This window comes from Erpetoichthys calabaricus, chromosome 10 (assembly GCF_900747795.2).
Source record: "Erpetoichthys calabaricus chromosome 10, fErpCal1.3, whole genome shotgun sequence".
NCBI lineage: Eukaryota > Metazoa > Chordata > Cladistia > Polypteriformes > Polypteridae > Erpetoichthys > Erpetoichthys calabaricus.
In genome coordinates this window covers 57,074,780-57,096,958 of record NC_041403.2, presented here as the reverse complement: position 1 = coordinate 57,096,958, position 22,179 = coordinate 57,074,780, and the positions used below count along the sequence as shown (strand labels likewise).

The 22,179-nt window shown below is 37.4% G+C and overlaps 1 protein-coding gene across 2 annotated transcripts in view; it reads left to right on the top strand.

Annotated features, from left to right (window-relative positions):
- Positions 1-22,179, top strand: part of b4galt2 (UDP-Gal:betaGlcNAc beta 1,4- galactosyltransferase, polypeptide 2) — a 623,387-nt gene that overhangs the window by 360,234 nt on the left and 240,974 nt on the right. For both annotated transcript variants that reach the window (XM_051933145.1, XM_028811284.2), the window contains exon 3: positions 20,227-20,462. In XM_051933145.1, the coding sequence (XP_051789105.1) occupies positions 20,227-20,462 (236 nt within the window). The remainder of the gene's footprint in view (positions 1-20,226; positions 20,463-22,179) is intronic.

Below are 22,179 nucleotides of genomic sequence, written 5' to 3'. Positions count from 1 at the left end.
ACATGAATGATCTGTTTACTTTGCCCATTACTCTGAAGTTTCATGATAAAATGCTGAAAGACACAAGTTTGATTAAATCAGACTACACACTAAATCTGAATTCTTTGTAGATAGACATGAAATAATTATAGAAAGGATTCAAGTAGATGGTGAAAGACATACAAAGTTTGTTAGCAGTACAAGTATTCTGAATTCAAAATGAATGCAAATGTTCTAATTATTCTAGTGTAGATAATAAATGCCAAGATCAATGGAATGTCTTCTAGAAATGGCAGTCAGCAGATTCTGTCATGTGTCTTTTGTGAATTGCTTGTTAGCGTTATTTACAGTACAGAGTTGCATTGCTTTCTTAATTTAGAGAGCTGTCGGAGATACAGAATAAGAATGCACAAATATTCTGGTTTTTATCGAAACTAATGTACTTTTCTGTGAATGCCATGCAACTTCGAGCTCCATTCATCTGCAGCTAATTAGCAGTGAAGGTCATGGCAGGGCTCATCTTTTCGCCTACTTTTACCTGGCGTAACCTTTTAAGAACAGTTTAGTAATTAAAAGTAACTAAGATAAAGAAACAGTTCCTCACTCATTAATTTTTAACGTGCTTCTCATTATTTGTCCATTTTTCACAGTCTTGAAAATAAAATAAGAGTAAGTTAATTTGAGTACGCACACATATAATTTGACATCTTCACATTCAATGAAAACATTCCACCAAACAGAAATTATCTAGCATTTTTTAAGTGTTTGAATGTCTCATTATTACAATTGTCCTTGACTCTAAAATAAATTTAAAGGATTTGGGAATGCGTAGCTGTTGTTTGACATTTCCTGATTGGCCCTTTGTGAGTGCGTATATAAGTGAGCTCTGTGATGGACTGGCATTCCGTCTAGCATTGATTCCTGCCTTGCACCCAATGCCAATGGGATAGACTTCAGTCCCATAACTTTGAATTAGATTATGTAATTTTACGAATGCTGTGTTACATAAATTTTAGTTAACCCGGCATGCAGTAATGGATGCTGGCTGCTAGAAGCTGTGGTACTGCTTAGATAGTAATTGGTCAGATTTAATGTCCCATAACACCCAATCACACAGATGCTGTACTGTATATGGTACCTATTATAAATGATTTGGGGCATGCAACAAACCAGACATTTTTGTACAAAGCTAGAAACGCTGGCTACAACAGAGTGAGTTTTTCAACTCAGGATTCCTGTGGAATTCCTGGAGTAACCTTTGGGCAGAGGTCTGCCTTACTTTTATACTGCCCTAGAGGTTCTTGGTTCTGGAAATAGCATTTCTTCTCCTCTTTGATTCTGAAGGCCAACTCTCTGCAATATTTCTTTCTCTTTTAGAGGCTGTCCTGAGTAAAATATCTCCTGTCTTCTAATTAAAAGAGAGTAAAACATGTTCAGGAACATCTTGAATTGTTCACTCCTCATTTTAGTGATTTCCCCTTTACTCCTATCCATCCATCCATCGTCCAACCCGCTGAATCCGAACACAGGGTCACGGGGGTCTGCTGGAGCCAATCCCAGCCAACACAGGGCACAAGGCAGGAAACAATCCTGGGCAGGGTGCCAACCCACCGCAGCCTTTACTCCTAGGAAGTTCCAAATAACACTATGCATTTTGATAACACTTTGCATATGTTGTTGAAACCCCTTAAGAAAAAAGTAATGTTCGCAAAGGCCAGGAGGTGATAGCAACAAGCTGGAATAGTGGAAGGTCAAAAGGATCTTCGAACAAACCAAAATGAACTCCAAAAGTCAATGCTCTAAAAGAACATAGGGATGTTATTATTTGATAGATAGATAGATAGATAGATAGATAGATAGATAGATAGATAGATAGATAGATAGATAGATAGATAGATAGATAGATAGATAGATAGATCCAGAGGGAACAATGTAGTACTGTGCTGCTGTTGTGAAGTGTTTTGCTTTTCGAAAATAAAATAAAATAATAATAATAATGAAATAAAAAAGGAATAAAGGGACATACCAAATAATGTGCCCTAACCAAAGTTTAATTACAAAATCTTCTACAAGTGAAAGTCTTGTTGAAAATATCCAGAAGTCTGGAATGCATTCTTAACATGCCACCATCTTAAATAGTGATTGTGTGATGTAGTCAATGGATCCCAGCGTCAATGATCATGTCATCAGCAATGGGCTTAAAAATGTAATTGAGCAGTGTGAAAACATGAAAAAATAAATTACCAATAATCAAAACCAAAGGGCATAAGGGAATTGGGGGTGTATCTCACCTTTGTCTTTTTCTTTTCTTTATTGTACTTAATTGTTTATACTTATTTATTTATTTTGTTACTGGCATATATAAATAGACTTTTGCAAGTAGTGGAGCTACAGATGCCAGTCGACACTTCAGCTCATTCATAAAGATACTGCAGATACTCTGCCTTCATTTAAAAACCATTTAGATTAAACTGTATAACATTGACTAGGTATTGAATAATTTTAAGAAGATTGATATGCTAAAGAGCCTCCCCTTGCTTATAAGCTTTCATGTGCTTTTATGATGCACAAGATGCAATTACTTCAGTATTTCCTGCAATTGATTAAAATATTATTTGGTGTGTGTTTTTTTTTTTCTGAATAAAGAATGTGCTTGAGCACTAAGCCTGCCTGATGTGGTGCTGTACTACTGCCCTTTAATGTAAAAAACAGATGTAAGATTCAACTCCATTTTATTTTTAATTTGGCAAATGCCTTTATATGTGGCAGATTGACAAATTATTCTACATACCATACTTTATCAAATTTTGACTTATAACTCCAAAACAGAATTAAGCAATAAACGCTCATTTTTAAGTAAACAGAATATAAAACATCCTCAGCAGTCAGCTTTGTGAGAAGGAAATTACAAAAAAGTAAATAAACGAAGATAGTAACCAGTCATAACAGAAGACCAAAGCTCAACCGCTGGACACATACAAAAGATTACGTAGTCAACACTTCCACATCACCAGTCCCTGGCCACCAAGCTTCCCACCAGATGAGTAACAGACACCCTTTTCTTAATATTGGTGCTTGATGGTTTCAAAAAGATTTCCAGGTATTTGCATAAAGCCAGCTAGGAACACCTTCAGTGAGTGGCCAGTGCAAGAATGGCTCCCAAGGAAAAAATGTGATGTTGTATTGGGCTAAGAAAAATGTGAAGAGAGATGTTGGAGGAGAAATATATGGGGCAGTAAAGGGTTGTTCAGAATAAAGGATTGAGGAAGGAGCAGTGGAAACATAGGGCTGGAAGGAGGAGACAGAAGATCAGCTCCAGAACAAGTGGAAGAATCTACATGACACTTTTAAATAAAAATGAGGACAGTATGGCTGAGTGCCCCAGTCTCATGATGTAAGACATGGATTGTGCACCAATTTAGGAAGAAAGAATGGTATTTTTTAAAAATAATATTCTAGGTCGGATGTTGGTGGTAAAGGCTTTAATGTTGAGTACAGTAGAACAACTGACTTTTAATAAGGGAAGAGAATGAGAAAACACGAAAAGAGCACAGAAGAGAAGTGTAGAGCATAATAGAACTCCTCACCTTATGAAGACTGGCTTCATCTGGGTGTAAAATAAAATAGGAGGAATAGTAAGGTTGAGTCCTAGTGATAGGAAAATCTGAAACCTGGAATTTTCAAAGCTATCGCCAAATCTATGGATCAGTTTTAAAGGATTAACTGTTAAAGACTGGATTGTTAGAGTGCCAGTATGGAAATGTGACCAGGTGTCTCTCACACCAGTGCCACCATCCAGGGGCATAAGAGATAAGGTGATCATAGTTAGGAAGTTGTAGCGGTGCCCAAGAGAACTGAAGAGAAATCAGTGGAGTCATGAAGGTGGATTAGCAAGATGATCAATCAAGCTCCAAACTGAATAAGGGTATACACTCAATGGTAAAATTCTTAGTATGGTACATGTATTTATTAATTTCTTAGAAATATTTGTAGGTCAGATAACAAAAAAATTAGCTCAATTTAAAAAATGACGGGGTGGTAATGAAACTGATTAGAATAAAAACCTGTAGCCATGGAGGTTCCTTGGAGCTGAACCTGAACACCACTGACATTGAGACATCTCACACAGCATAAACCTGATTTGATATGTGTGTCCATGTGAAGTTTTTTCCAAATGCCAAGTAATTTGCCGTCTGGTTAATCTGCCACTCTAAGAAGCTTATGTGAATAATGCATGAATGATGGACTGGCACTGCATCCTACCTTGGTTTCAATGGTATAGAGACCCAGTTCTGAATAAGTATCTTCTGAAAATAGTAGCAGGCAATGTGGAAATTACACCCTAAACCCAATCCCCAACTCATGACTCATGGCCCTCAGCACCTGACTTGATTTGCCGGTACTCCAACTGTAAAAAAAAAAAAAAAATTGTAAAGAGATCTAGAAAATAAACATTTGTAACATGTACTGATCTTGTAGGTCACCTTGGATAGATTTCCATCCATCCATTTACCAACCCGCTGAATCTGAACACAGGGTCACGGGGGTCTGCTGGAGCCAATCCCAGCCAACACAGGGCACAAGGCAGAAACCAATCCCAGGCAGGGTGCCAACCCACCTCAGGACACACACAAACACACCCACACACCAAGCACACACTAGGGCCAATTTAGAATCACCAATCCACCTAACCTGCATGTCTTTGGACTGTGGGAGGAAACCGGAGCGCCCTGAGGAAACACCTTGGATAGATTCATCAGCCAAATGTTTAAATGGCTGTTTGGATGACATTACAGTATGTGGCGGACGCCCCTGTGATGGAAGGGCCAGAGGAGAGGGCATATTCAGGACAATACCTCCCCTGGAATACTAGAGAGCAACCCCCCAGGCTCACAGTGGGGTCACAAGTTTGGAGCTTAGAAGCTCAACCCTGCCGGAGTCTGTGGCCACCGCCAGGGGGCGCCTGGACAGTTCCTGAGCCCAAGCTGCAGCACTTCCGCCACATACGGAAGTTCTGTCGAAAGAGGATCTGGGAGCACCTGGAGCACTTCCGGGTCGGAAGGAGGTGGAAGAAGCTTGCTGGGAGAGGAGTAGAGGTGGCAGAGAAAAGAAAGACAGAAGAAGTAGAAAGGATTGTCTTATTTGTGCTATTTGGTACTGTGCTGTGGGGAGCAGGGAAATAGAGCACCCCAGCTAAAAATAAACGTGTGTTGTGTGGCAACTCGTGTCTCTCCCTGTCTGTGTCGGGTTAGGGCGGCTGTACGTGCCCTAGTGGTCCACAGGTAACAATCTGAGTCAGACAAAAAATGAATGGAATGGGATGTCAGTACATCAGAAATGGCCCTTGTGTACACACACACACACACCCATCCTCACTCATGAAGTTCCAGTTTGGACCACCAGTTAGTCTGGTATTGCTGTCCTTCCAATGTAGGAGGGCATAGGCAGTCACTGCGAGAAGAAAGCAGTCTAGGTGGTGTTGCCAGTATGCCACCTGCATTATTACAGCAAAAGAACATTTTTTTTTCTTTCCTCAAGATACAGCTGAAGACTTGTTTACAGACACATAAAAGTTAACCGACTGACACTGAGTAAGCAGGTAGTTTTGTTTCTCTTCTCCATGGATCTTAAATGCCTGAAGGCTCCAAGGTTTGAATTTCATCAAAAACATTTGAGATAACATTGATGAGGTTATCATCTCCCTATTTTTCTTAAGGAATTGAAATCGCTGAGTATAATGAAAAATGTTTCAATTTCATGTAATGTACATTTTTTGTATTATTTCAGTGCAGATTATATTGCATGTTTGCTCGTTATTTAATGTTTTTAAAGTGTACTTTTTCAAATTAATATGAAGATCTGGATGTGCATTTACCTTGTGATTGCCCTCTGTCATTTATTGTGCCTGTAAGTATAAAATATGATAAAACAAATGTTCCTGAAGTCAATAAAATGCGTATTTTTAATTTCTCTCTTATTATATTTCTCCTATCAATTTTCCTACTGCAGCTATCTAGGATACTTCTTATATTTCCCTAGAGAATAAAGCACTCATTACTTTATGTAAATAGTTAGATTTAATGAGATTTCAAAATGCAAGAAGTGACTTTTTTTTTTAAAAAATGGAGAAAATTCTAAAAAAAAAATTAGAAATAAATCTGTACTCATACTTACATTTGTTTTTTTTTTTTGGTACACTGGTTTTCCATTTGTGTTGCATTAACATGTCAGATTTAGAATTGTGTTAGTGATTGTGCCCTTGGAACGTCATCCAATGTTGGCACTATCTGGTAATTCTGGGGCTGAGGTCTGCCCGCCACCCCCATGAACTGGAGACTTAGCATGTTTTTGGATAGATGAAAGAAACTTTATTGTTTGCTGTTTGTGGCAAGGTGTCAGGTTTGTATTTGAAAGAAGAATAAAATTAATTATGGCATGAAATGAAAAGAGAATGCATTTTTTAGACCACTACCACCAGCCTGGACTGTCGCACAAGGCAGATTGGTGCATGGATTCATGCTGTTGGTGCTAAATTCTGATTGTACCATCTGTGTGCCTCAGCAGAAATCGAGTTTCATCAGACCAGGGTATATTTTCCAGTCTTCATCGTTTAGTTTTGGTGAGCCTGTGTCTACTGCTGCCTGAGCTTTCTGTTCTTGGGTGGCAGGAGTGGAACCCGATGTGGTTTTCTGCTGTTGTAAGCCATCCATCTCAAGTTTTGACGTGTTGTGCATTCTGAGGTGTTCTTCTGTTCAGCACAGTTGCACAGAATGGTTATCTGAGTTAATATAGCCTCTCTGTCAGCTCACAGCAGTCTGGTTATTCTCTTCTGATTACTCTTATCAACAAGGCATTTCCATCTGCCAAACTGCTGCTTTTTGGATGTTCTTTTGTTTTTTGCACCACAATGAGGAAAATATAGAAACGGTTGTGTGTAAAAATCCCAGACAATCAGCAGTTACAGAAATACTCACACCAGCCAACAGTCATGCTACAGTCAAAATCACTGAGATCACATTTTTTCCCCATTCTGGTGTTTGATGTGAACATTAACTGAAGTTCCTGTCTTGTCTCTTCATGAGTTTATGCATTGAACTGCTGCTACATGATTTGCTGATTAAACCATTGTCTGGATAAGCAGGTATACAGGTGTTCCTAGTAATTTGCTCAGTGAGTTTATATTAACCAATACTGTATATGCATTAGGTGTATAGAAGTGGTTTTAAGGCCACTCTATCTGTCTCCGTCACCTTGATTTGGAAAATTATTAATAGTTTCATTCCATTAGAAGGTCCCTACAAACAGGTCCATCATATGTAATGGCACTTTTACTCGAAAGGTAGACCAAGTACCATCAATGACACGGTGAAGTGAAAAAGAAAAGTGGAAAAGACTTACAATAGTAAAGGTAAAATAAAAGCAATCCATATTAAAAAGCAGTATAATACATCAATATGAAATAAGTTCAGCAACAGAACTAACAAGAATATGCTATGCTAAATATAGAATCTTCAACTTTGATTTAAACAATGAGACCAAAGTTGTTTCTCATATGTAGGCAGGCATATTTTTCCAAGGTGCGGATGCCCCAAAGCCAAGGGTCTTGCCTCTAATGATATATTTATTTTTCTTTGTAATATTAAGGAATCCTGCATTTCGAGGCTGCACTGTACAGTATGTCCTGGAGTGTAGGCACTGGGATAGTAAACAATTTTTCACTTTATTTACAAGAAAGTGAATTTTAATAATGTTTCTAAACTCAACTGGAAGCCAGTGAAGTGATACAAGACTTGGATTTCTATTTCTAACTTCCAGCTAATGATACTTGCCGCCTTGTTTTGAATTAAATGTGATGTACTTGGCAAACAATTTGAAGAGCCTGAGTATAAAACATTATAACAGACAATTCTGCCACAAGTGAGGCTTGCAAGACCCTGTAGTTTAAAAAATGGACTTTATTGTGTAGTATTTCTAAGCTGGAGAAAACATGGTTTAGAATGTGTGCACATGAAGACTGAAGGTCAAATCCTTGTCAAACACACATAAATAATTCAGAAAATACGATTATAGTCGGGCGGCATGGTGGCACAGTGGGTAGCGCTGTTGCCTTGCAGTTAGGAGACCCAGGTTTGCTTCCTGGGTCTTCCCTGCGTGGAGTTTGCATGTTCTCCTCGTGTCTGCGTGGGTTTCCTCTGGGTGCTCCGGTGTCCTCCCACAGGCCAAAGACATGCAGGTTAGGTGCATTGGCGATTTTAAATTGTCCCTAGTGTGTGCTGTGTGTGTGTGCCCTACGGTGGGCTGGCACCCTCCCTGGGGTTTGTTTCCTGCCTTGTGCCCTGTGTTGGCTGGGATTGGCTCCAGCGGACCCCCGTGACCCTGTAGTTAGGATATAGCGGGTTGGATAATGGATGGATGGATTATAGTCTCAAAATTTGTAAGTGAAAAAGGAATTGGGTACATAAGTAAACCAAGATATTTTTGTTTATAAATTTTCATAAATGTTTTATATACAGTACATAAATGTTTTACTTCCTTATATTTTTAAGAATGTGAAAAATAATTTTGGTGCTTTAAAATTCAGGTACAGTAGCAGCACAGAATTTTTAAAGCTGTTCAAGGACGAGACCTCCTAATTCTACCACAATTTAGATGGACTGAGCTAAACTAAAATCCAGACCTATTAAGTTATCTGTTATAGAGTTATATATGCAAATGCACATCTTTTACATTTCATTCAGTCAGTGTGCAAGTAGTTTCACAGGGCCAAACATGATACCTGAGACAAGAAAACACATCTAATGGCCAACTCATTAAAAAGTTTACAGTGCATAGCAGTGAAATCCAACACTGACAGGCTTCACCTACCAGGTTTCTTCCTAAAAACCCACTGCCAATTTTCCTCCACTCCATGCTCAATTTTTCACATTTCTTTCAGTAGCTGTATGCAATATAATTTTTTTTCAGTACTTTTCAGTATTCTGTTGTCTAATTGTAAGATTGCAGTTTTTTCCAACTTTTATTGTTATTAAGAAAATTAAAATTCCAAATCAAGCCATAATGACCTTGACAAATATGTTAAGTAAGATTTTAATTTAAAATATTTCCACTTACAGTGAATTTGCAGTCCTTCTAAGTTCCTGTAGTATTTCTGTTTTATTAATGCTAAAAATCTTTATATTATAGCCTCCACTTATAACAACACATAATTGGGATTAAACTGTAGAACCCAACAACTATTTATCAAAAGCAGGATTACCGTATATACTTACGAATAAGTCAGGACTTGATTTTATTGTATAATTTCTGGTATTTTATAATGTTGGTCGTATAAGTCGAATGTGCAAAACTCACGCTATTGGTCCAAGAGATTATGATATGCTAACGCCCACCTGAGAAAGTAACCATGGAGCACACTGCCTTGTTTTTTCTATATATTGTGTCTACGTGACCACACAGTAATACCTGAAATATTCCGAAGCAATGTCTGCACTGATTTGTGTTTTTTGTATCTCACACCCTCATACACCTTTATCATAAGAGCATCCCTTATCTATGATGGAGCGTTCATCCATCCATCCATTTTCCAACCCGCTGAATCCGAACACAGGGTCACGGGGGTCTGCTGGAGCCAATCCCAGCCAACACAGGGCACAAGGCAGGAAACAATCCTGGGCAGGGTGCCAACCCACCGCAGTGATGGAGCGTTCAATCAGAAGAAAATATGAAGCTGGTTTTAAATTAAACGTCGTTAAAGTAGCAAAAGAAATTGGTAACTGCTCTGCTGCAACAAAATTCGATGTGCCTGAGAAACTGATGTGAGATTTGAGGAGGCAAGAAGATGTAAAAAAAAAAAAAAAATTAAGTGTTGCATTTTTGAACGGGTGTATAAGTCGGGGTCTGATTTTATGATCGATTTTTCATGTTTCATGACCCGACTTATACATGAGTATATAAGGTATATAGGGTACAGACTATAGTCCATTGAAGAAACACTAACTGACATTTCTGAGAAATGTAATTTGTTGAAACATGCTGGAGTATGGTATGAAATTTTAGAATAATCTTCAATTCAGACCTGAAAATCAAAGAAGTATAAAATTCCTCATGATGGACACTGAATGATATAATATTTAAAGAATAATATTCCTGAGGAGATCATAATTGTTCTTATGATCTCCTCAGGAATATCGTGTCTATGTGATTCATATTTATGTAGAAATGTAAAAGTATTTATATTAGTATTATCCATCCATTATCCAACCCACTATATCCTAACTACAGGGTCATGTGGGTCTGCTGGAGCCAATCCCAGCCAACACAGGGCACAAGGCAGGAAACAAACGCTGGGCAGGGTGCCAGCCCACCACAGGGCGCGCACACACCCACACACCAAGCACACACTAGGGACAATTTAGGATCGCCAATGCACCTAACCTGCATGTCTTTGGACTGTGGGAGGAAACCGGAGCACCCGAAGGAAACCCACACAGACACAGGGAGAACATGCAAACTCCACACAGGGAGGACCCAGGAAGCGAACCCAGGTCTCCTTACTGCGAGGCAGCAGCACTACCCAATGCACCACCGTGCCGCCTATTAGTATTATTATTATTGTATATGACCACCCAATAATCTTAAATGAACATAATAGCAAAAATATTTTTTACATAAAAATTCTGTCTGCTATTGCATTAAATAATACCCATCTACGAGAACTGCACTGGTTATGTCTTGCTTGTGGTTGTTATCATTGTTAGTGTGATGCCCTCACAGGCCAGTGATTTGAGCACAGCCTTGGCCACATGGGTGTCCATTAAATGTTCTTGAGCTCCTTTTCTGGATTTGCTCCCAGTTAATGAGCTGTCAGTTTTCATTTCCTCCCTGTGAGTTTTCTCAGCTCTACCAGAGGCCTGCTTATTATCCTTGGTGTATCCTTTTTTTTTGGTGGGGGTGGGGGTGGGGGTGGTAGGTTTCTTACATGCTCATCAATCACTTTTTGTACTTTTTATTTTGTCTGCATTTTATTTCAGGGTGCATTTCATTTGCTTTGATCTGACTTTGATTGATTTGCTTTTAAGGAGAAGCACTTAATTTAAAAAGCTTTTAGGCTATTTCAGATTTTTGTGTCATGTTAAAACATTTTACCATATAATTGTTCGGTATGATAAGTAAATATTTTTTTTATAAAAAGCATGTGAAAAGATGCAGACCTTTTTGTAAAATAATAATCAGCCGCACATAATAAACTTTCCCATCCATCAGTTAATACCTTTTATCATAATTTTAAAGATCTGTAGCATTTGCTTTAGTTCTGCTATGGTACGTGATCTTCCTCACAAACAGTGCCAGTTTCAAAACATAAGAATAATTTCAAATTCACCTTGAAAGTAATACTAAAAAGTTATATGGATCAAATTAAACCAAGAGGGTTTTATGCTGTGTTTTATTTGTCTTAACTAAATGTTTTACTTTTTCAAAGATTTTATCACATGCTGAGTGAAAACCTTCACCTTACAGCAAAGTTTAAAAATCCACATATTAAAGTAGCTTTCATGGAATTTTGGAGTTTTCAGATACATGTGTTTAATTTCATGAATATTTTGTAGTTGCATGTATAGCATGATGCATTTAACTTGATAATGAAATTAGAACTGTAAGAGCCATTTTCCTTGTTCTATAAGATTCATGAATGTTTATTAGATGACAATGCATAAACTATGGAAGGTTCCTATAACCCCCGTGAATAGAATCGTTTTTGTATGTTCTTGCCATTTCTAATAGCTTGGAGTAAACATTATTCTTCAGTTAGTTAGTGTCAGCCTTGCCTTGTATAAGGTGTAGAGGCATATGGTTTTTAACTGTGACCGCACGTTATTGTGCCTGGGCACTTGCCTATGTGCCAACCGGCTTACGAGCCTTTAAGTAGAAAAGAACAAATTAAGAACCTTTAAGTAGGAAAGAAGAAATTAAGAACCTTTAAGTACAAAAGAAGAAATTAAGAAAATTTAAGTAGGAGAGAAGAAATTAAGAACCTTTAAGTAGGAAAGAAGAAATTAAGAACATTTAAGTAGGAAAATACTAAAGTCTTTCAAGAAAAGCTAAGTTTATAGAAGATTCATTTTTCCCTTTTTTTTTTTGCCTTTTATTCTACGTGTGTAACTATTTTTTCTTTTATTCTTGTTTGGATTATTCGCTTTTAACTTTCACTAAAAACCTTTAAAACGAACTCTTGGACTCTGTGAATTCTTTTGACACGTGTCTTACCTGTGCCTGATGACACCTTATATTTTTGCAGCTACAAGAACTATTAGAACTATGTTGTATAATCAAGATAAATAAGTGAAATTGTACTGCAGTCCTGTATTGACTGGGGAGTGTTTAAAATGTATTGCTTAATTGACCAAAATGAAATTTTCAATAAAAGGTCTGGTTCCAAATCTGGGGTGCAGTATGTTGCTTATTATAATGATTTTGTCTCTGTATCAATTTAATGTGTTCGAGATCTGAACTCCATGCCAAACTAGAAGGAAGTAAAATAACAAAATCATTTTGTTTAGTAGTAAATCTGTTTTATCCAGTAAAACATGCAAGCAAAATGAATAGGCAACCATGAGTTCATTTGAAAATCATTATTAAACACTGGCAATTCTCACTTTCAGTCTCCAGTATGCAGGAAGTTACATTTTTTTGTTGTAGACAGTTCCTCTTGACACATACTGTGTGCTCAATGGCCACTCAACACATTGTTTAATGAACTGTCCTGTGGAAAAAAGCTCTTCAGCTTTTCATTATAATTTGTAGGTTTTGTAGAACCCTGAACCTTGGCCTTAAATACTTTGTTGTAGAGATCCAGAGTCCTGCGGTAATTCCAGAGGACCCATTCAATTCTTTGTGGTGCAGGATGTAATTTTAGTGCTGTGGATGGGAGCAGGCAGCTTGTGAGTAACATACGGGTCTAAAGTAGTCCAGTTCTTTAAAATACATGCATTTGCAGCTTCTCCATAAATTTTATTACACTCCTTTCAAGTGTTAAAGTGTAATTTATTTCCCCTGATCTTTTCTGGCATCAACATATATAAAGATTTACTTGTTGTTTGTACTGTGGTTAGACTGGGAAGGTAGTAGGTTATGAATGTGAGATTTATTACTATTGTTTTCACTATATTATGTTAAAATGAGAAACCATTGAATACACATCATGAAACAATAGAACAAAAAGTTAGCTAGTCTTGAGTAAAAGGAAAGAAAAACAAAAGAATTCAATACAATTTGTGCAGTAACAGAGTAGTCTCTCAGGACAGTGTCTCTCATGTAATTTGGTCAGGTCACTGACGACTCCAAGTCTGTGCCAACTTCAGCTTATAATGGTTGACCTGGAAGGGATGGAACCGGGGAATAGTCAGGTGATATCTTTCCAGCTGATGGCCTTACGGACATCGAGAGAAAGAGAAACAAGTAAGTGACTGCAATACACAGATATTCTTCCCTGGTCATTCCCCCTAAAAGAACATGCTTACCCTGTGCAGCTGACAACAGATAGACACTTATCCAAAGCATTATAATAAACTGTACAGATAGACTAGACATCTAATTATGTTATTTGAGTAAAAATATACAGTACACTTAGTCTATCTCCTGAAGTAGAACTAAAAAAGGGTTTTAGGCCTATAGACACTTATCCAAAGCATTATAATAAACTGTACAGATAGACTAGACATCTAATTGTGTTATTTGAGTAAAAATATACAGTACACTTAGTCTATCTCCTGAAATAGAACTAAAAAAGGGTTTTAGGCCTATATACTAATCAATGCAATGTCATATTGCTTTGCATCATAAAGATGATATACTATAAGCACTTAAAAGGGAAAATTGCAGAGAAGTTGCATTATTAAAAAATAAAGCACATTTCAGGTTTCTCCTGCATAAACATGCCAACCTTTTATTAGATTAGATTAGATAAACTTTATTAATCCCAAGGGGAAATTCACATGCTTACAGCAGCAAAAATAGAAAAAACAAGAACACAGATTTACAGAACAGATAATAAGCCAGTCAATCAATCAGTCAATCACTAAATAAATAAATATATATCATGCAGTAATTTCAAAATAAACTTAGAGTAGCAGCAGGGAGAAAAGACCCCCAGAAGTGCTTCTTAGCACACCGTGGTGGACTGAACTTCTGGGTAAATGTGCTTCAAGAATGCGCCTCCTGCAGGTGATGGATGGGATTTTTCATGATAGTATCCAGTCTTGAAGTTAAAATCATTCTTCCTCTTATTTGTATTATTTTACGTCTTCAACTTTTTATTTAGAGCTTTATCTACTATGGTACTACTTTGATAGATACTATGTATATACATAAGGTATCTACTATGGTAATCATTTGAAATTCTCATTTGAGTATTGTGGGAAATCGATAAGTGCAACACTGCCTCCTTTTGGTGTCTAACACAACTGTAGTTGACATGTCACTGTCCACATACCACAAAAAGACATTTTATTTTAAACAGTACCTTTCATAATCAGCACTTTTTGACCATGTCTTTCTGTTAAAGTTCAAGCAGAGACCTCATTATTAGGAATGTTATGCGGCTTAAACCATTAAAATGTGGTTTATTGTCTACTGTCTTAGCCTCTGCTGACCAATGATGAATGGAGGCTGATGATGTAAAAACAATTAAATGTATGAATGGGTCATTATATACCAGGTTTTGGGCAATGTCGGTCCTAGAGGGCTGCAGTGGCTGCTGGTTTTCGTTCCAACCCAATTACTTAATGGAGAAACTAGTCCTTGCCAATCTCAGACTTAATTTAATTTTATGGCTTGTTAGTCTGCCATGTTAGGTACTTATACTGTAGATTTTTTCCTTTCCACGGATAGCATCCAAACAATTGTAAGCCTAAAATGGATAATTTTCAGTCTGTCACATCTTTCTCTTAAGTGTTTTATTAAACCAAATAGTGCCTGATGGAGAACTGCTGGCTTCTTTGTCATTTGCATCTTATTGCTGATCAAGAGCCATTAAAAATAGTGAATGCAGCTGTCTAAGATTGAAGTAAGCAATTATGGGTGGGGAACCTTAATAAACGAGACCACTAAAATGAAGCAGAAAAATGTCACTTGAACAATAAGTCCTTCATTAGCAATAATTGACTCCTCATTTAGAAAATGGTTAGGAACAAAATCCTGCAGCCACTGCAGCCCTCCAGGACTGATGTTGCCCACCCCTGTTATATATAGTATATGTGTGTATCTTATGATGCACTGCAAAAAGAATATTTCTCAGACACAAAATGACAAGGACCATATCAAAGTTATCAAGAGTGTTTAAAAATGTGTATTCTCTAGAGACTTTTGAAACTGAATGACAAATGGAAATGTTGCCTTTTCTGTAAACAGAGAATTGGAGTTTGTCCCACTGGTATGAGGTGTTTGATGGCTTAGAGGTTTACCAGCTGACTTTCTACTCTAAATGAATACGTTTTCTGCATTTTGTCTCTCTCGTGGTGTCTTGTGATGATAGGAAAATCTGTGAAAAATTGCTGACCTTATCATTCTTTAATTGAAACTGGATAAAAATGCTGACAAGTGCAGCTGTCTGTTCTAATGACGTGTTGCCAATATGCATTCTTTACTTGTTTGCAGACCTGCCCCCTGTAGCACCTTTAATAAGGTAGGGGCCTGTGAATATTTAAAATGTTTTAAATCGGTCAGCTTCTTAATGAGTTGACAGTTCTTGCTTTAACACAGAGCAGTCATTTATGAAAAGCACTAAATGGCTATCTCATGAACTTGACAAGTGTTTGAAGAATGAAAGGAAAGGAAAGAAGAATCTCAAGAATGTGAGAACACCAGAGCAAAGTGAAATCAATACCCAAAATGTCTTCTTAAATTTATATTAGGTGGGCACACCTGGTCCTGTACAGCTATGGAGGCTGTAGCTTCTTGTTCCAAACAATGTGGTAATCAGATGCAGAAGATGTCAGTAAATGTACCATTATTTCTGTTGTTGTCTTAGACTTCCAACAGTTATAATGAATTTATGTTCATTTTTAATTCACTCAATTTTTCTATGAGACACTTCCATTTGACAGGCAATGTGGTACATTTTTGTAAATGTAGTTAAGTACTAAATACCATTTCAGCAAAACAATAAGCACAGTGCGAGAGAACTAAAAAAGTGTAATATGTATATTCCAATTTCCACTTGCATATTAACATTTTTTCTTAACCTAGCTTGTGATATTGTTAGTTAATTGTAATGTTTAATATATCTTAGGCTTAGGTCAAATAGAAACAAAAAAGAAGATAGGAAGTCTTTTACCAGGGATCATTAGGAAAAGCTGGGATTTGTGGGTACTGATAATATGCAGTTGAATACCAAATGTGCCAAATGAGTAAAAATGTTTTAGCTGAATCCATGATGCTGTTTCCGTTATCCTCAGCAGAATTAGGTTGTAGTTTACACTTTCCATCAGCTCCTTCTGTTCTATGGCAGATGAGTGATGAGTCACCATATTGCATTTTGGGCTGCAACTCCGTTGTTAGAGGAATATACTAGTCTGTTTACAACGAGGAATTCGTAGTACTGACATACTACTAGAAACAACAATGATTTTATGAAAACAAAAACAAACAGAGAAAGGAACAGAGAAGGAGGATCATACAGGAATAAAATGAATTGGAACACACAGCAACACAATTTAAACAAGCTGAGCCTAATAAACATTGTGGATCCATGCAATGTGCCAGGCAAGGAATGGACAAAGCACCCCAACAAGCTAATTCCACTCACATTTTCTTACTGTTTTATTCATTCATTCATCTAGTTTTAGTTCAGTATTTGCTTTATTTACTCTTTGAAATGACAAACTTCAGTAATGACAGGATTTTTTGTCACTTTGAAGTATTATAATTAAGTTTAATTGAAAAGCATATATCATAAATACATTTCATTTTATTTAGTCCTCATGCATTAGCACAAAAACATTAAAAAACGACATTTAGTATTTTGTATTCAACATTTGCCCTGTGTTTTCTGAAATTCAGCTTTAGCTTCAGCTAAGAATTTTCATGTAAGTGCCTCGGTGCTGAAAAGCATCACAAAGCCTACCTGAAGTCAACCATTCAAGAGTTCTCTAGTCCAGCACTCAGCCTGCTATTGTAGTTGTGCTGATCTTTGGAATTTTAAGCAAGGCTACATCTTTAGATATCCATGTAAACTAAAAGGTACGGACTTGAATACATTCTGTGAGGTAAACTAGTGGGCAAGTCACATAGAGCTAAATCTCTCTCTCTCAGTATATATATACTGTATACAGTACTATACTATACTATGTATACTATACTATATATATATATATAGGGCTGGGAAAGTAAATTAATGCCGACAATTATTTTATCACGTTAACACATTTTTAGTTATTATTATTATTATTTTGAAAGCCTCAGCCTCGTTAGCGATCAATAGAGATCAGTGATCTTCTTATTACAGCACTTTTCGATATGCTTTTGCTAGAAGGAAAGTTAGCTTTGTTGATTTGACCTAGATTTCCTGCATGTGCGAGAGTAGTGAACAGCAAACAGCTTCTAAAATGGCATGTGGAGAGATACCAAAGTGAATGCTCAAAGCAAAATAATCCGTGAATGACTTTTTTCATATTATCGCTGAATCAGACTCTGATTTGCCGGACTCTGATTTTGATGCAAGCGATCTGGAGATCAAAAACGAAAGTGAAGTACTGGCATCAGCTGATCGGTCCCCAGCTGATCATGGTGCTGAACACATTTGTGTAGCCAATGCACCTATGGCAACGTTTGACACTTACGATGACAAGATGTACAAACCATATTGGGTCTCACTTCAGCTGCTACCACCACGCACCTGTCTCTCAAAGACAGCCAGGCAGCCAGCCCACCGTGCATTCCTTCTGGCCGTTGAGCCACCCCTCGCATAGCCGCTGCTGCCGCAAACTGCAAACAGGTGCCGACAGCAGGCACAACAGGCAGCAACGGATGTTTTATGTTGATTTATGTGTGAAACCATTGCTTTGTGCGCTTTTCAGAATAGTGAGTTTTTTGGAAAAAATATTAGCCCTCAAAGAGTTGCTACTGAACATAGACTGTTTATGCTGCTCCCTCATAAAGAAAATGTTTCTGCTAGTATCTGTTCAGATAAAAAAGAAGACAGATTTTAGAAATGTTAACTTGCTGTTGCTCGGAAGGTGCCCGTTATAATGTTATGATCGTGACTCTGGACTCTGAGGGTAACTTGTTTTTCTATAACAAACTAGATAAAATGTTAATGCCCTGGCAATGGAAAATAGCTTTGGTTTTATATTTGATTTGATTACATTAATGTTTAATCTGAGATATACAAGAAATATTTTAACTGCTACTCTTTAAAGGGAATACTGCTGTTAAAAAGCACCTTATTTGTTTAAAGTGTTGCAAACCAAATACATGCAATACACTACTTTTGAGTTCATTATTGAATTCTGCACATAACAATGTGATTGTTGTGTTTGCCTGCGATAAGCCGTGATTAAAAATCACTGCCCAGCACTATATATATACGTCCGAGGTTCGCTCCCTGAGAGGTCAGCAGTAGAGTGTGTACGTCTGATGAGCCCAAATGAGGGCGAAACACGTGTCGCGTACTCTTTGCATTAATCGACAGTAAACTATGCAACATTCCATGATCTGCTTCTCGCAACTGAAAGAGGGCACCTTGGCGTTGTGTTTACTGAATGGTAGACCAACCACAAGCGTTACCTAATAGGTAACCACACACAATTCAGGTCGTCAAGACTCAGACTACGAATTCAATGAATATATATACAGTAATCCCTCGCTATATCGCGCTTCGACTTTCGCGGCTTCACTCTATCGCGGATTTTATATGTAAGCATATTTAAATATATATCGCAGATTTTTTGCTGGTTCGCGGATTTCTGCGGACAATGGGTCTTTTAATTTCTGGTACACGCTTCCTCAGTTGGTTTGTACAGTTGATTTCATGCAAGGGACACTATTGGCAGATGGCTGAGAAGCTACCCAACCACAGCACGTATTATGTATTAAATAAAACTCCTCAAATATATTGTGAGCACGGGGGCTGTTCGCACCCCTAGAGGACACGGCCGCTCCTCAAAAAACGCTGAAAGATTACCTTCACAGTGCTCCCTTCTTTGCTGGGCTTACATGTGGCTGATTTGCAAGCGATATGCTTCCCACATGCTGCTTCGCATACTTAAAAGATCAAACAGCACGTATTGATTTTTGATTGTTTGCTTTCCTCTCTCTCTCTCGCTCTGACGGAGGGGGTGTGAGCAGAGGGGCTCTTCAAATACTGGCCTAGAGGATACGGACGCTTCTCTAAAAAATGCTGAAAAATGCTTGCTCCCTTCCTCGCAGCTACTTTGTCCGGCGGTGCTTCGCATACTTAAAAGCCAAACAGCCCTATTGATTTTTGACTGTTTGCTTTTTCTCTCTCTCTCTCTCTCTCTCTGATGTGCACTCCTTTGAAGAGGAAGATATGTTTGCATTCTTTTAATTGTGAGACGGAACTGTCATCTCTGTCTTGTCATGGAGCACAGATTAAACTTTTGAAAAAGAGACAAATGTTTGTTTGCAGTGTTTGAATAACGTTCCTGTCTCTCTACAACCTCCTGTGTTTCTGTGCAAATCTGTGACCCAAGCATGACAATATAAAAATAACCATATAAACATATGGTTTCTACTTCGCGGATTTTCATCTTTCGCGGGGGGGTCTGGAACGCAACCCCCGCGATGGAGTAGGGATTACTGTATATATAAATTAATGTGGAAACTTAGTGATGGAAGTTATAATAAATGTTTGTACTTTGGTTTATGTTTGTTTTTAGCTTGGTAGGTTTGAGTCATATCAATATATTTATAATAATATATTGAAATGTTGCACTAAAGTAACACATTTCTGATAAGTATTAACTACTGTAAGTATTACTGAAAATGTACCATTTTCTTTTCTGTGGAAGTCAAAGAAGCTCTAGTTAAACAATAGAAATGTGTCTTTTAGTAATTTTATGAGGCAATACATTGTACAAATATAAATAAATAAGTGATTAAATGTCCCAAATTATTTCCTGTAAAGTAGATTTGTAGTCACTAGTAGCATTTCTGTGAAGATCATTGATAGCAGCACTGTTTTAGTGTACTGAATATGACGATTAAATGTGCTTTCCCTTCCTGTCTTTCCAGTTGGCCGTTTACTGATTGAATTCAGCTCCCATATGACACTGGAGAGAGTGCAAAAAGAAAATCCTGATGTAACAGAAGGAGGTAAATACTCCCCACCAGACTGTAAAGCCAAGCAGAAAGTTGCTATCATTATTCCATTTCGGCACAGAGACCACCATCTAAAATACTGGCTCCACTACCTCCACCCCATTCTCCGTCGACAGAAGATTTACTACGGGATATATATCATTAACCAGGTAGGTCTTTTTTTCTAAATATGTACAGCTGAACTCCATTAATCCAGATATGACATGACCGTATGTGGTCCAGAATAACCAGAAGCTATCTTTAACATACCAGATTTTATTTAATATTACTAAGCAATGTGTTACTTAAATGGGCCACCATTTTTGTACAGACATTTTCAATTGCATTCCTATACTTTTCCAATTAGAAACAGCTTGTTTTGACACCTGTAATTCAAGAGCAATCTTTTTTCAAATTTCCTTCCTCAGTTTTTGTTCCATTGACACTGTAAACCTTACTTCTAGTTATTATATTCTTGTAACCCACACCACAAAAAATGAATAATAAAATTAAGAAATAAATAAAGAGACAATAAAAATAAAGCATCAAATAAAGAACTGAAGGTATGTTTACAATACCAGTGGCAAATGTCTACTGAATACAGAAGCTGAGTGGCTAATTTTGCTGGTGTAGCAGAGGAGAGGGGCTGGTCATTTCCAAGACTTCATGATTCATCCCCCTTTCTAATCTTGATCACCTGCTATAGCGCACCACCACATTCATTCTTATTCAGTGCAGCGGCCATCTGCCACTTAGTGTTCATGGACTAGCAATAGTCCTTCATTCCTGGTCTTCTTGTTTACAATGATGTTAATACTGTAATGGCACTGACAGTCTCAGGATGAGTCACTGACAATATGAGCTGGCATTCCATCATGCAAACGAGAAGCTTCAGAGCCAGCCACAGAGGTGCCTAAAAAAATGGCAAGGCTGGCAAATCATTTAAGAAACCCAACTTGTGTCTTTCTAAGGACCATGAGCTACTGAAAATGAGGGATGTAAATGGAAAGCATCCCATTGTCACTTGATAGTGGCAAGCACGGCACTGGTGAATTTAGCTAGGCAAGCCCATTCTGGTACACATATTGTACAATTTACAGAAAACCACTCACGAGTCAGTTATTTTTATAATTTCTTCCATATATATTTTTTCTCAATAGTTACAGCATTTCCATGACTGAAAATCCATTCTGAATTAAATGAAAGTCCAGCTCATTGGGGTCTTGATTAACAGGGTTCTACTGCATAGTGTTTCATAATATCGGCAAAAAATGCTTTTATATTATTAATAAGAAAACATTTTAAGTACCCGGTGTTTGATCCAGACAGATATAAAAGTTTCTGTTCACATGTAGTGACTCCTGGTGGTTGAGTTTTATAGTTTACATCAATGTCAATGTCAATTTATTTATATAGCACATTTAAAACAGCATAGTAATGCTGTGGCCAAAGTGCTTTACAGTAATAGAATAAAAGAAAAACAAAATAATTAACATAAAACATAAATAGAAATAAAATATATGAACATAAAATAAAATACATAATAAATAGAAGTAATGTTATATACATAAAAAATAGAAGTAATGTTATATAATCACAAAGAGGAAACCATCAGTATTACTGAAGGTCATGGAATGCAAGTGAATAGAAATGAGTCTTTAATCTTGTTTTGAACAATTCAATTGTAGACGACTCCTTTATATGACGAGGTAAAGAGTTCCACAGGTGAGGCGCAGCAGCTGCAAAAGCCCTGTCCCCCTTTGTTTTACACTTGGTACGAGGGACAACCAGAGACAGCTGACCAGAAGATCTAAGCACTCTGGATGGCTGATGTAAAACACACAGCTCAGATAAATAGGCAGGAGCGACCCCATGTAAAGATTTAAA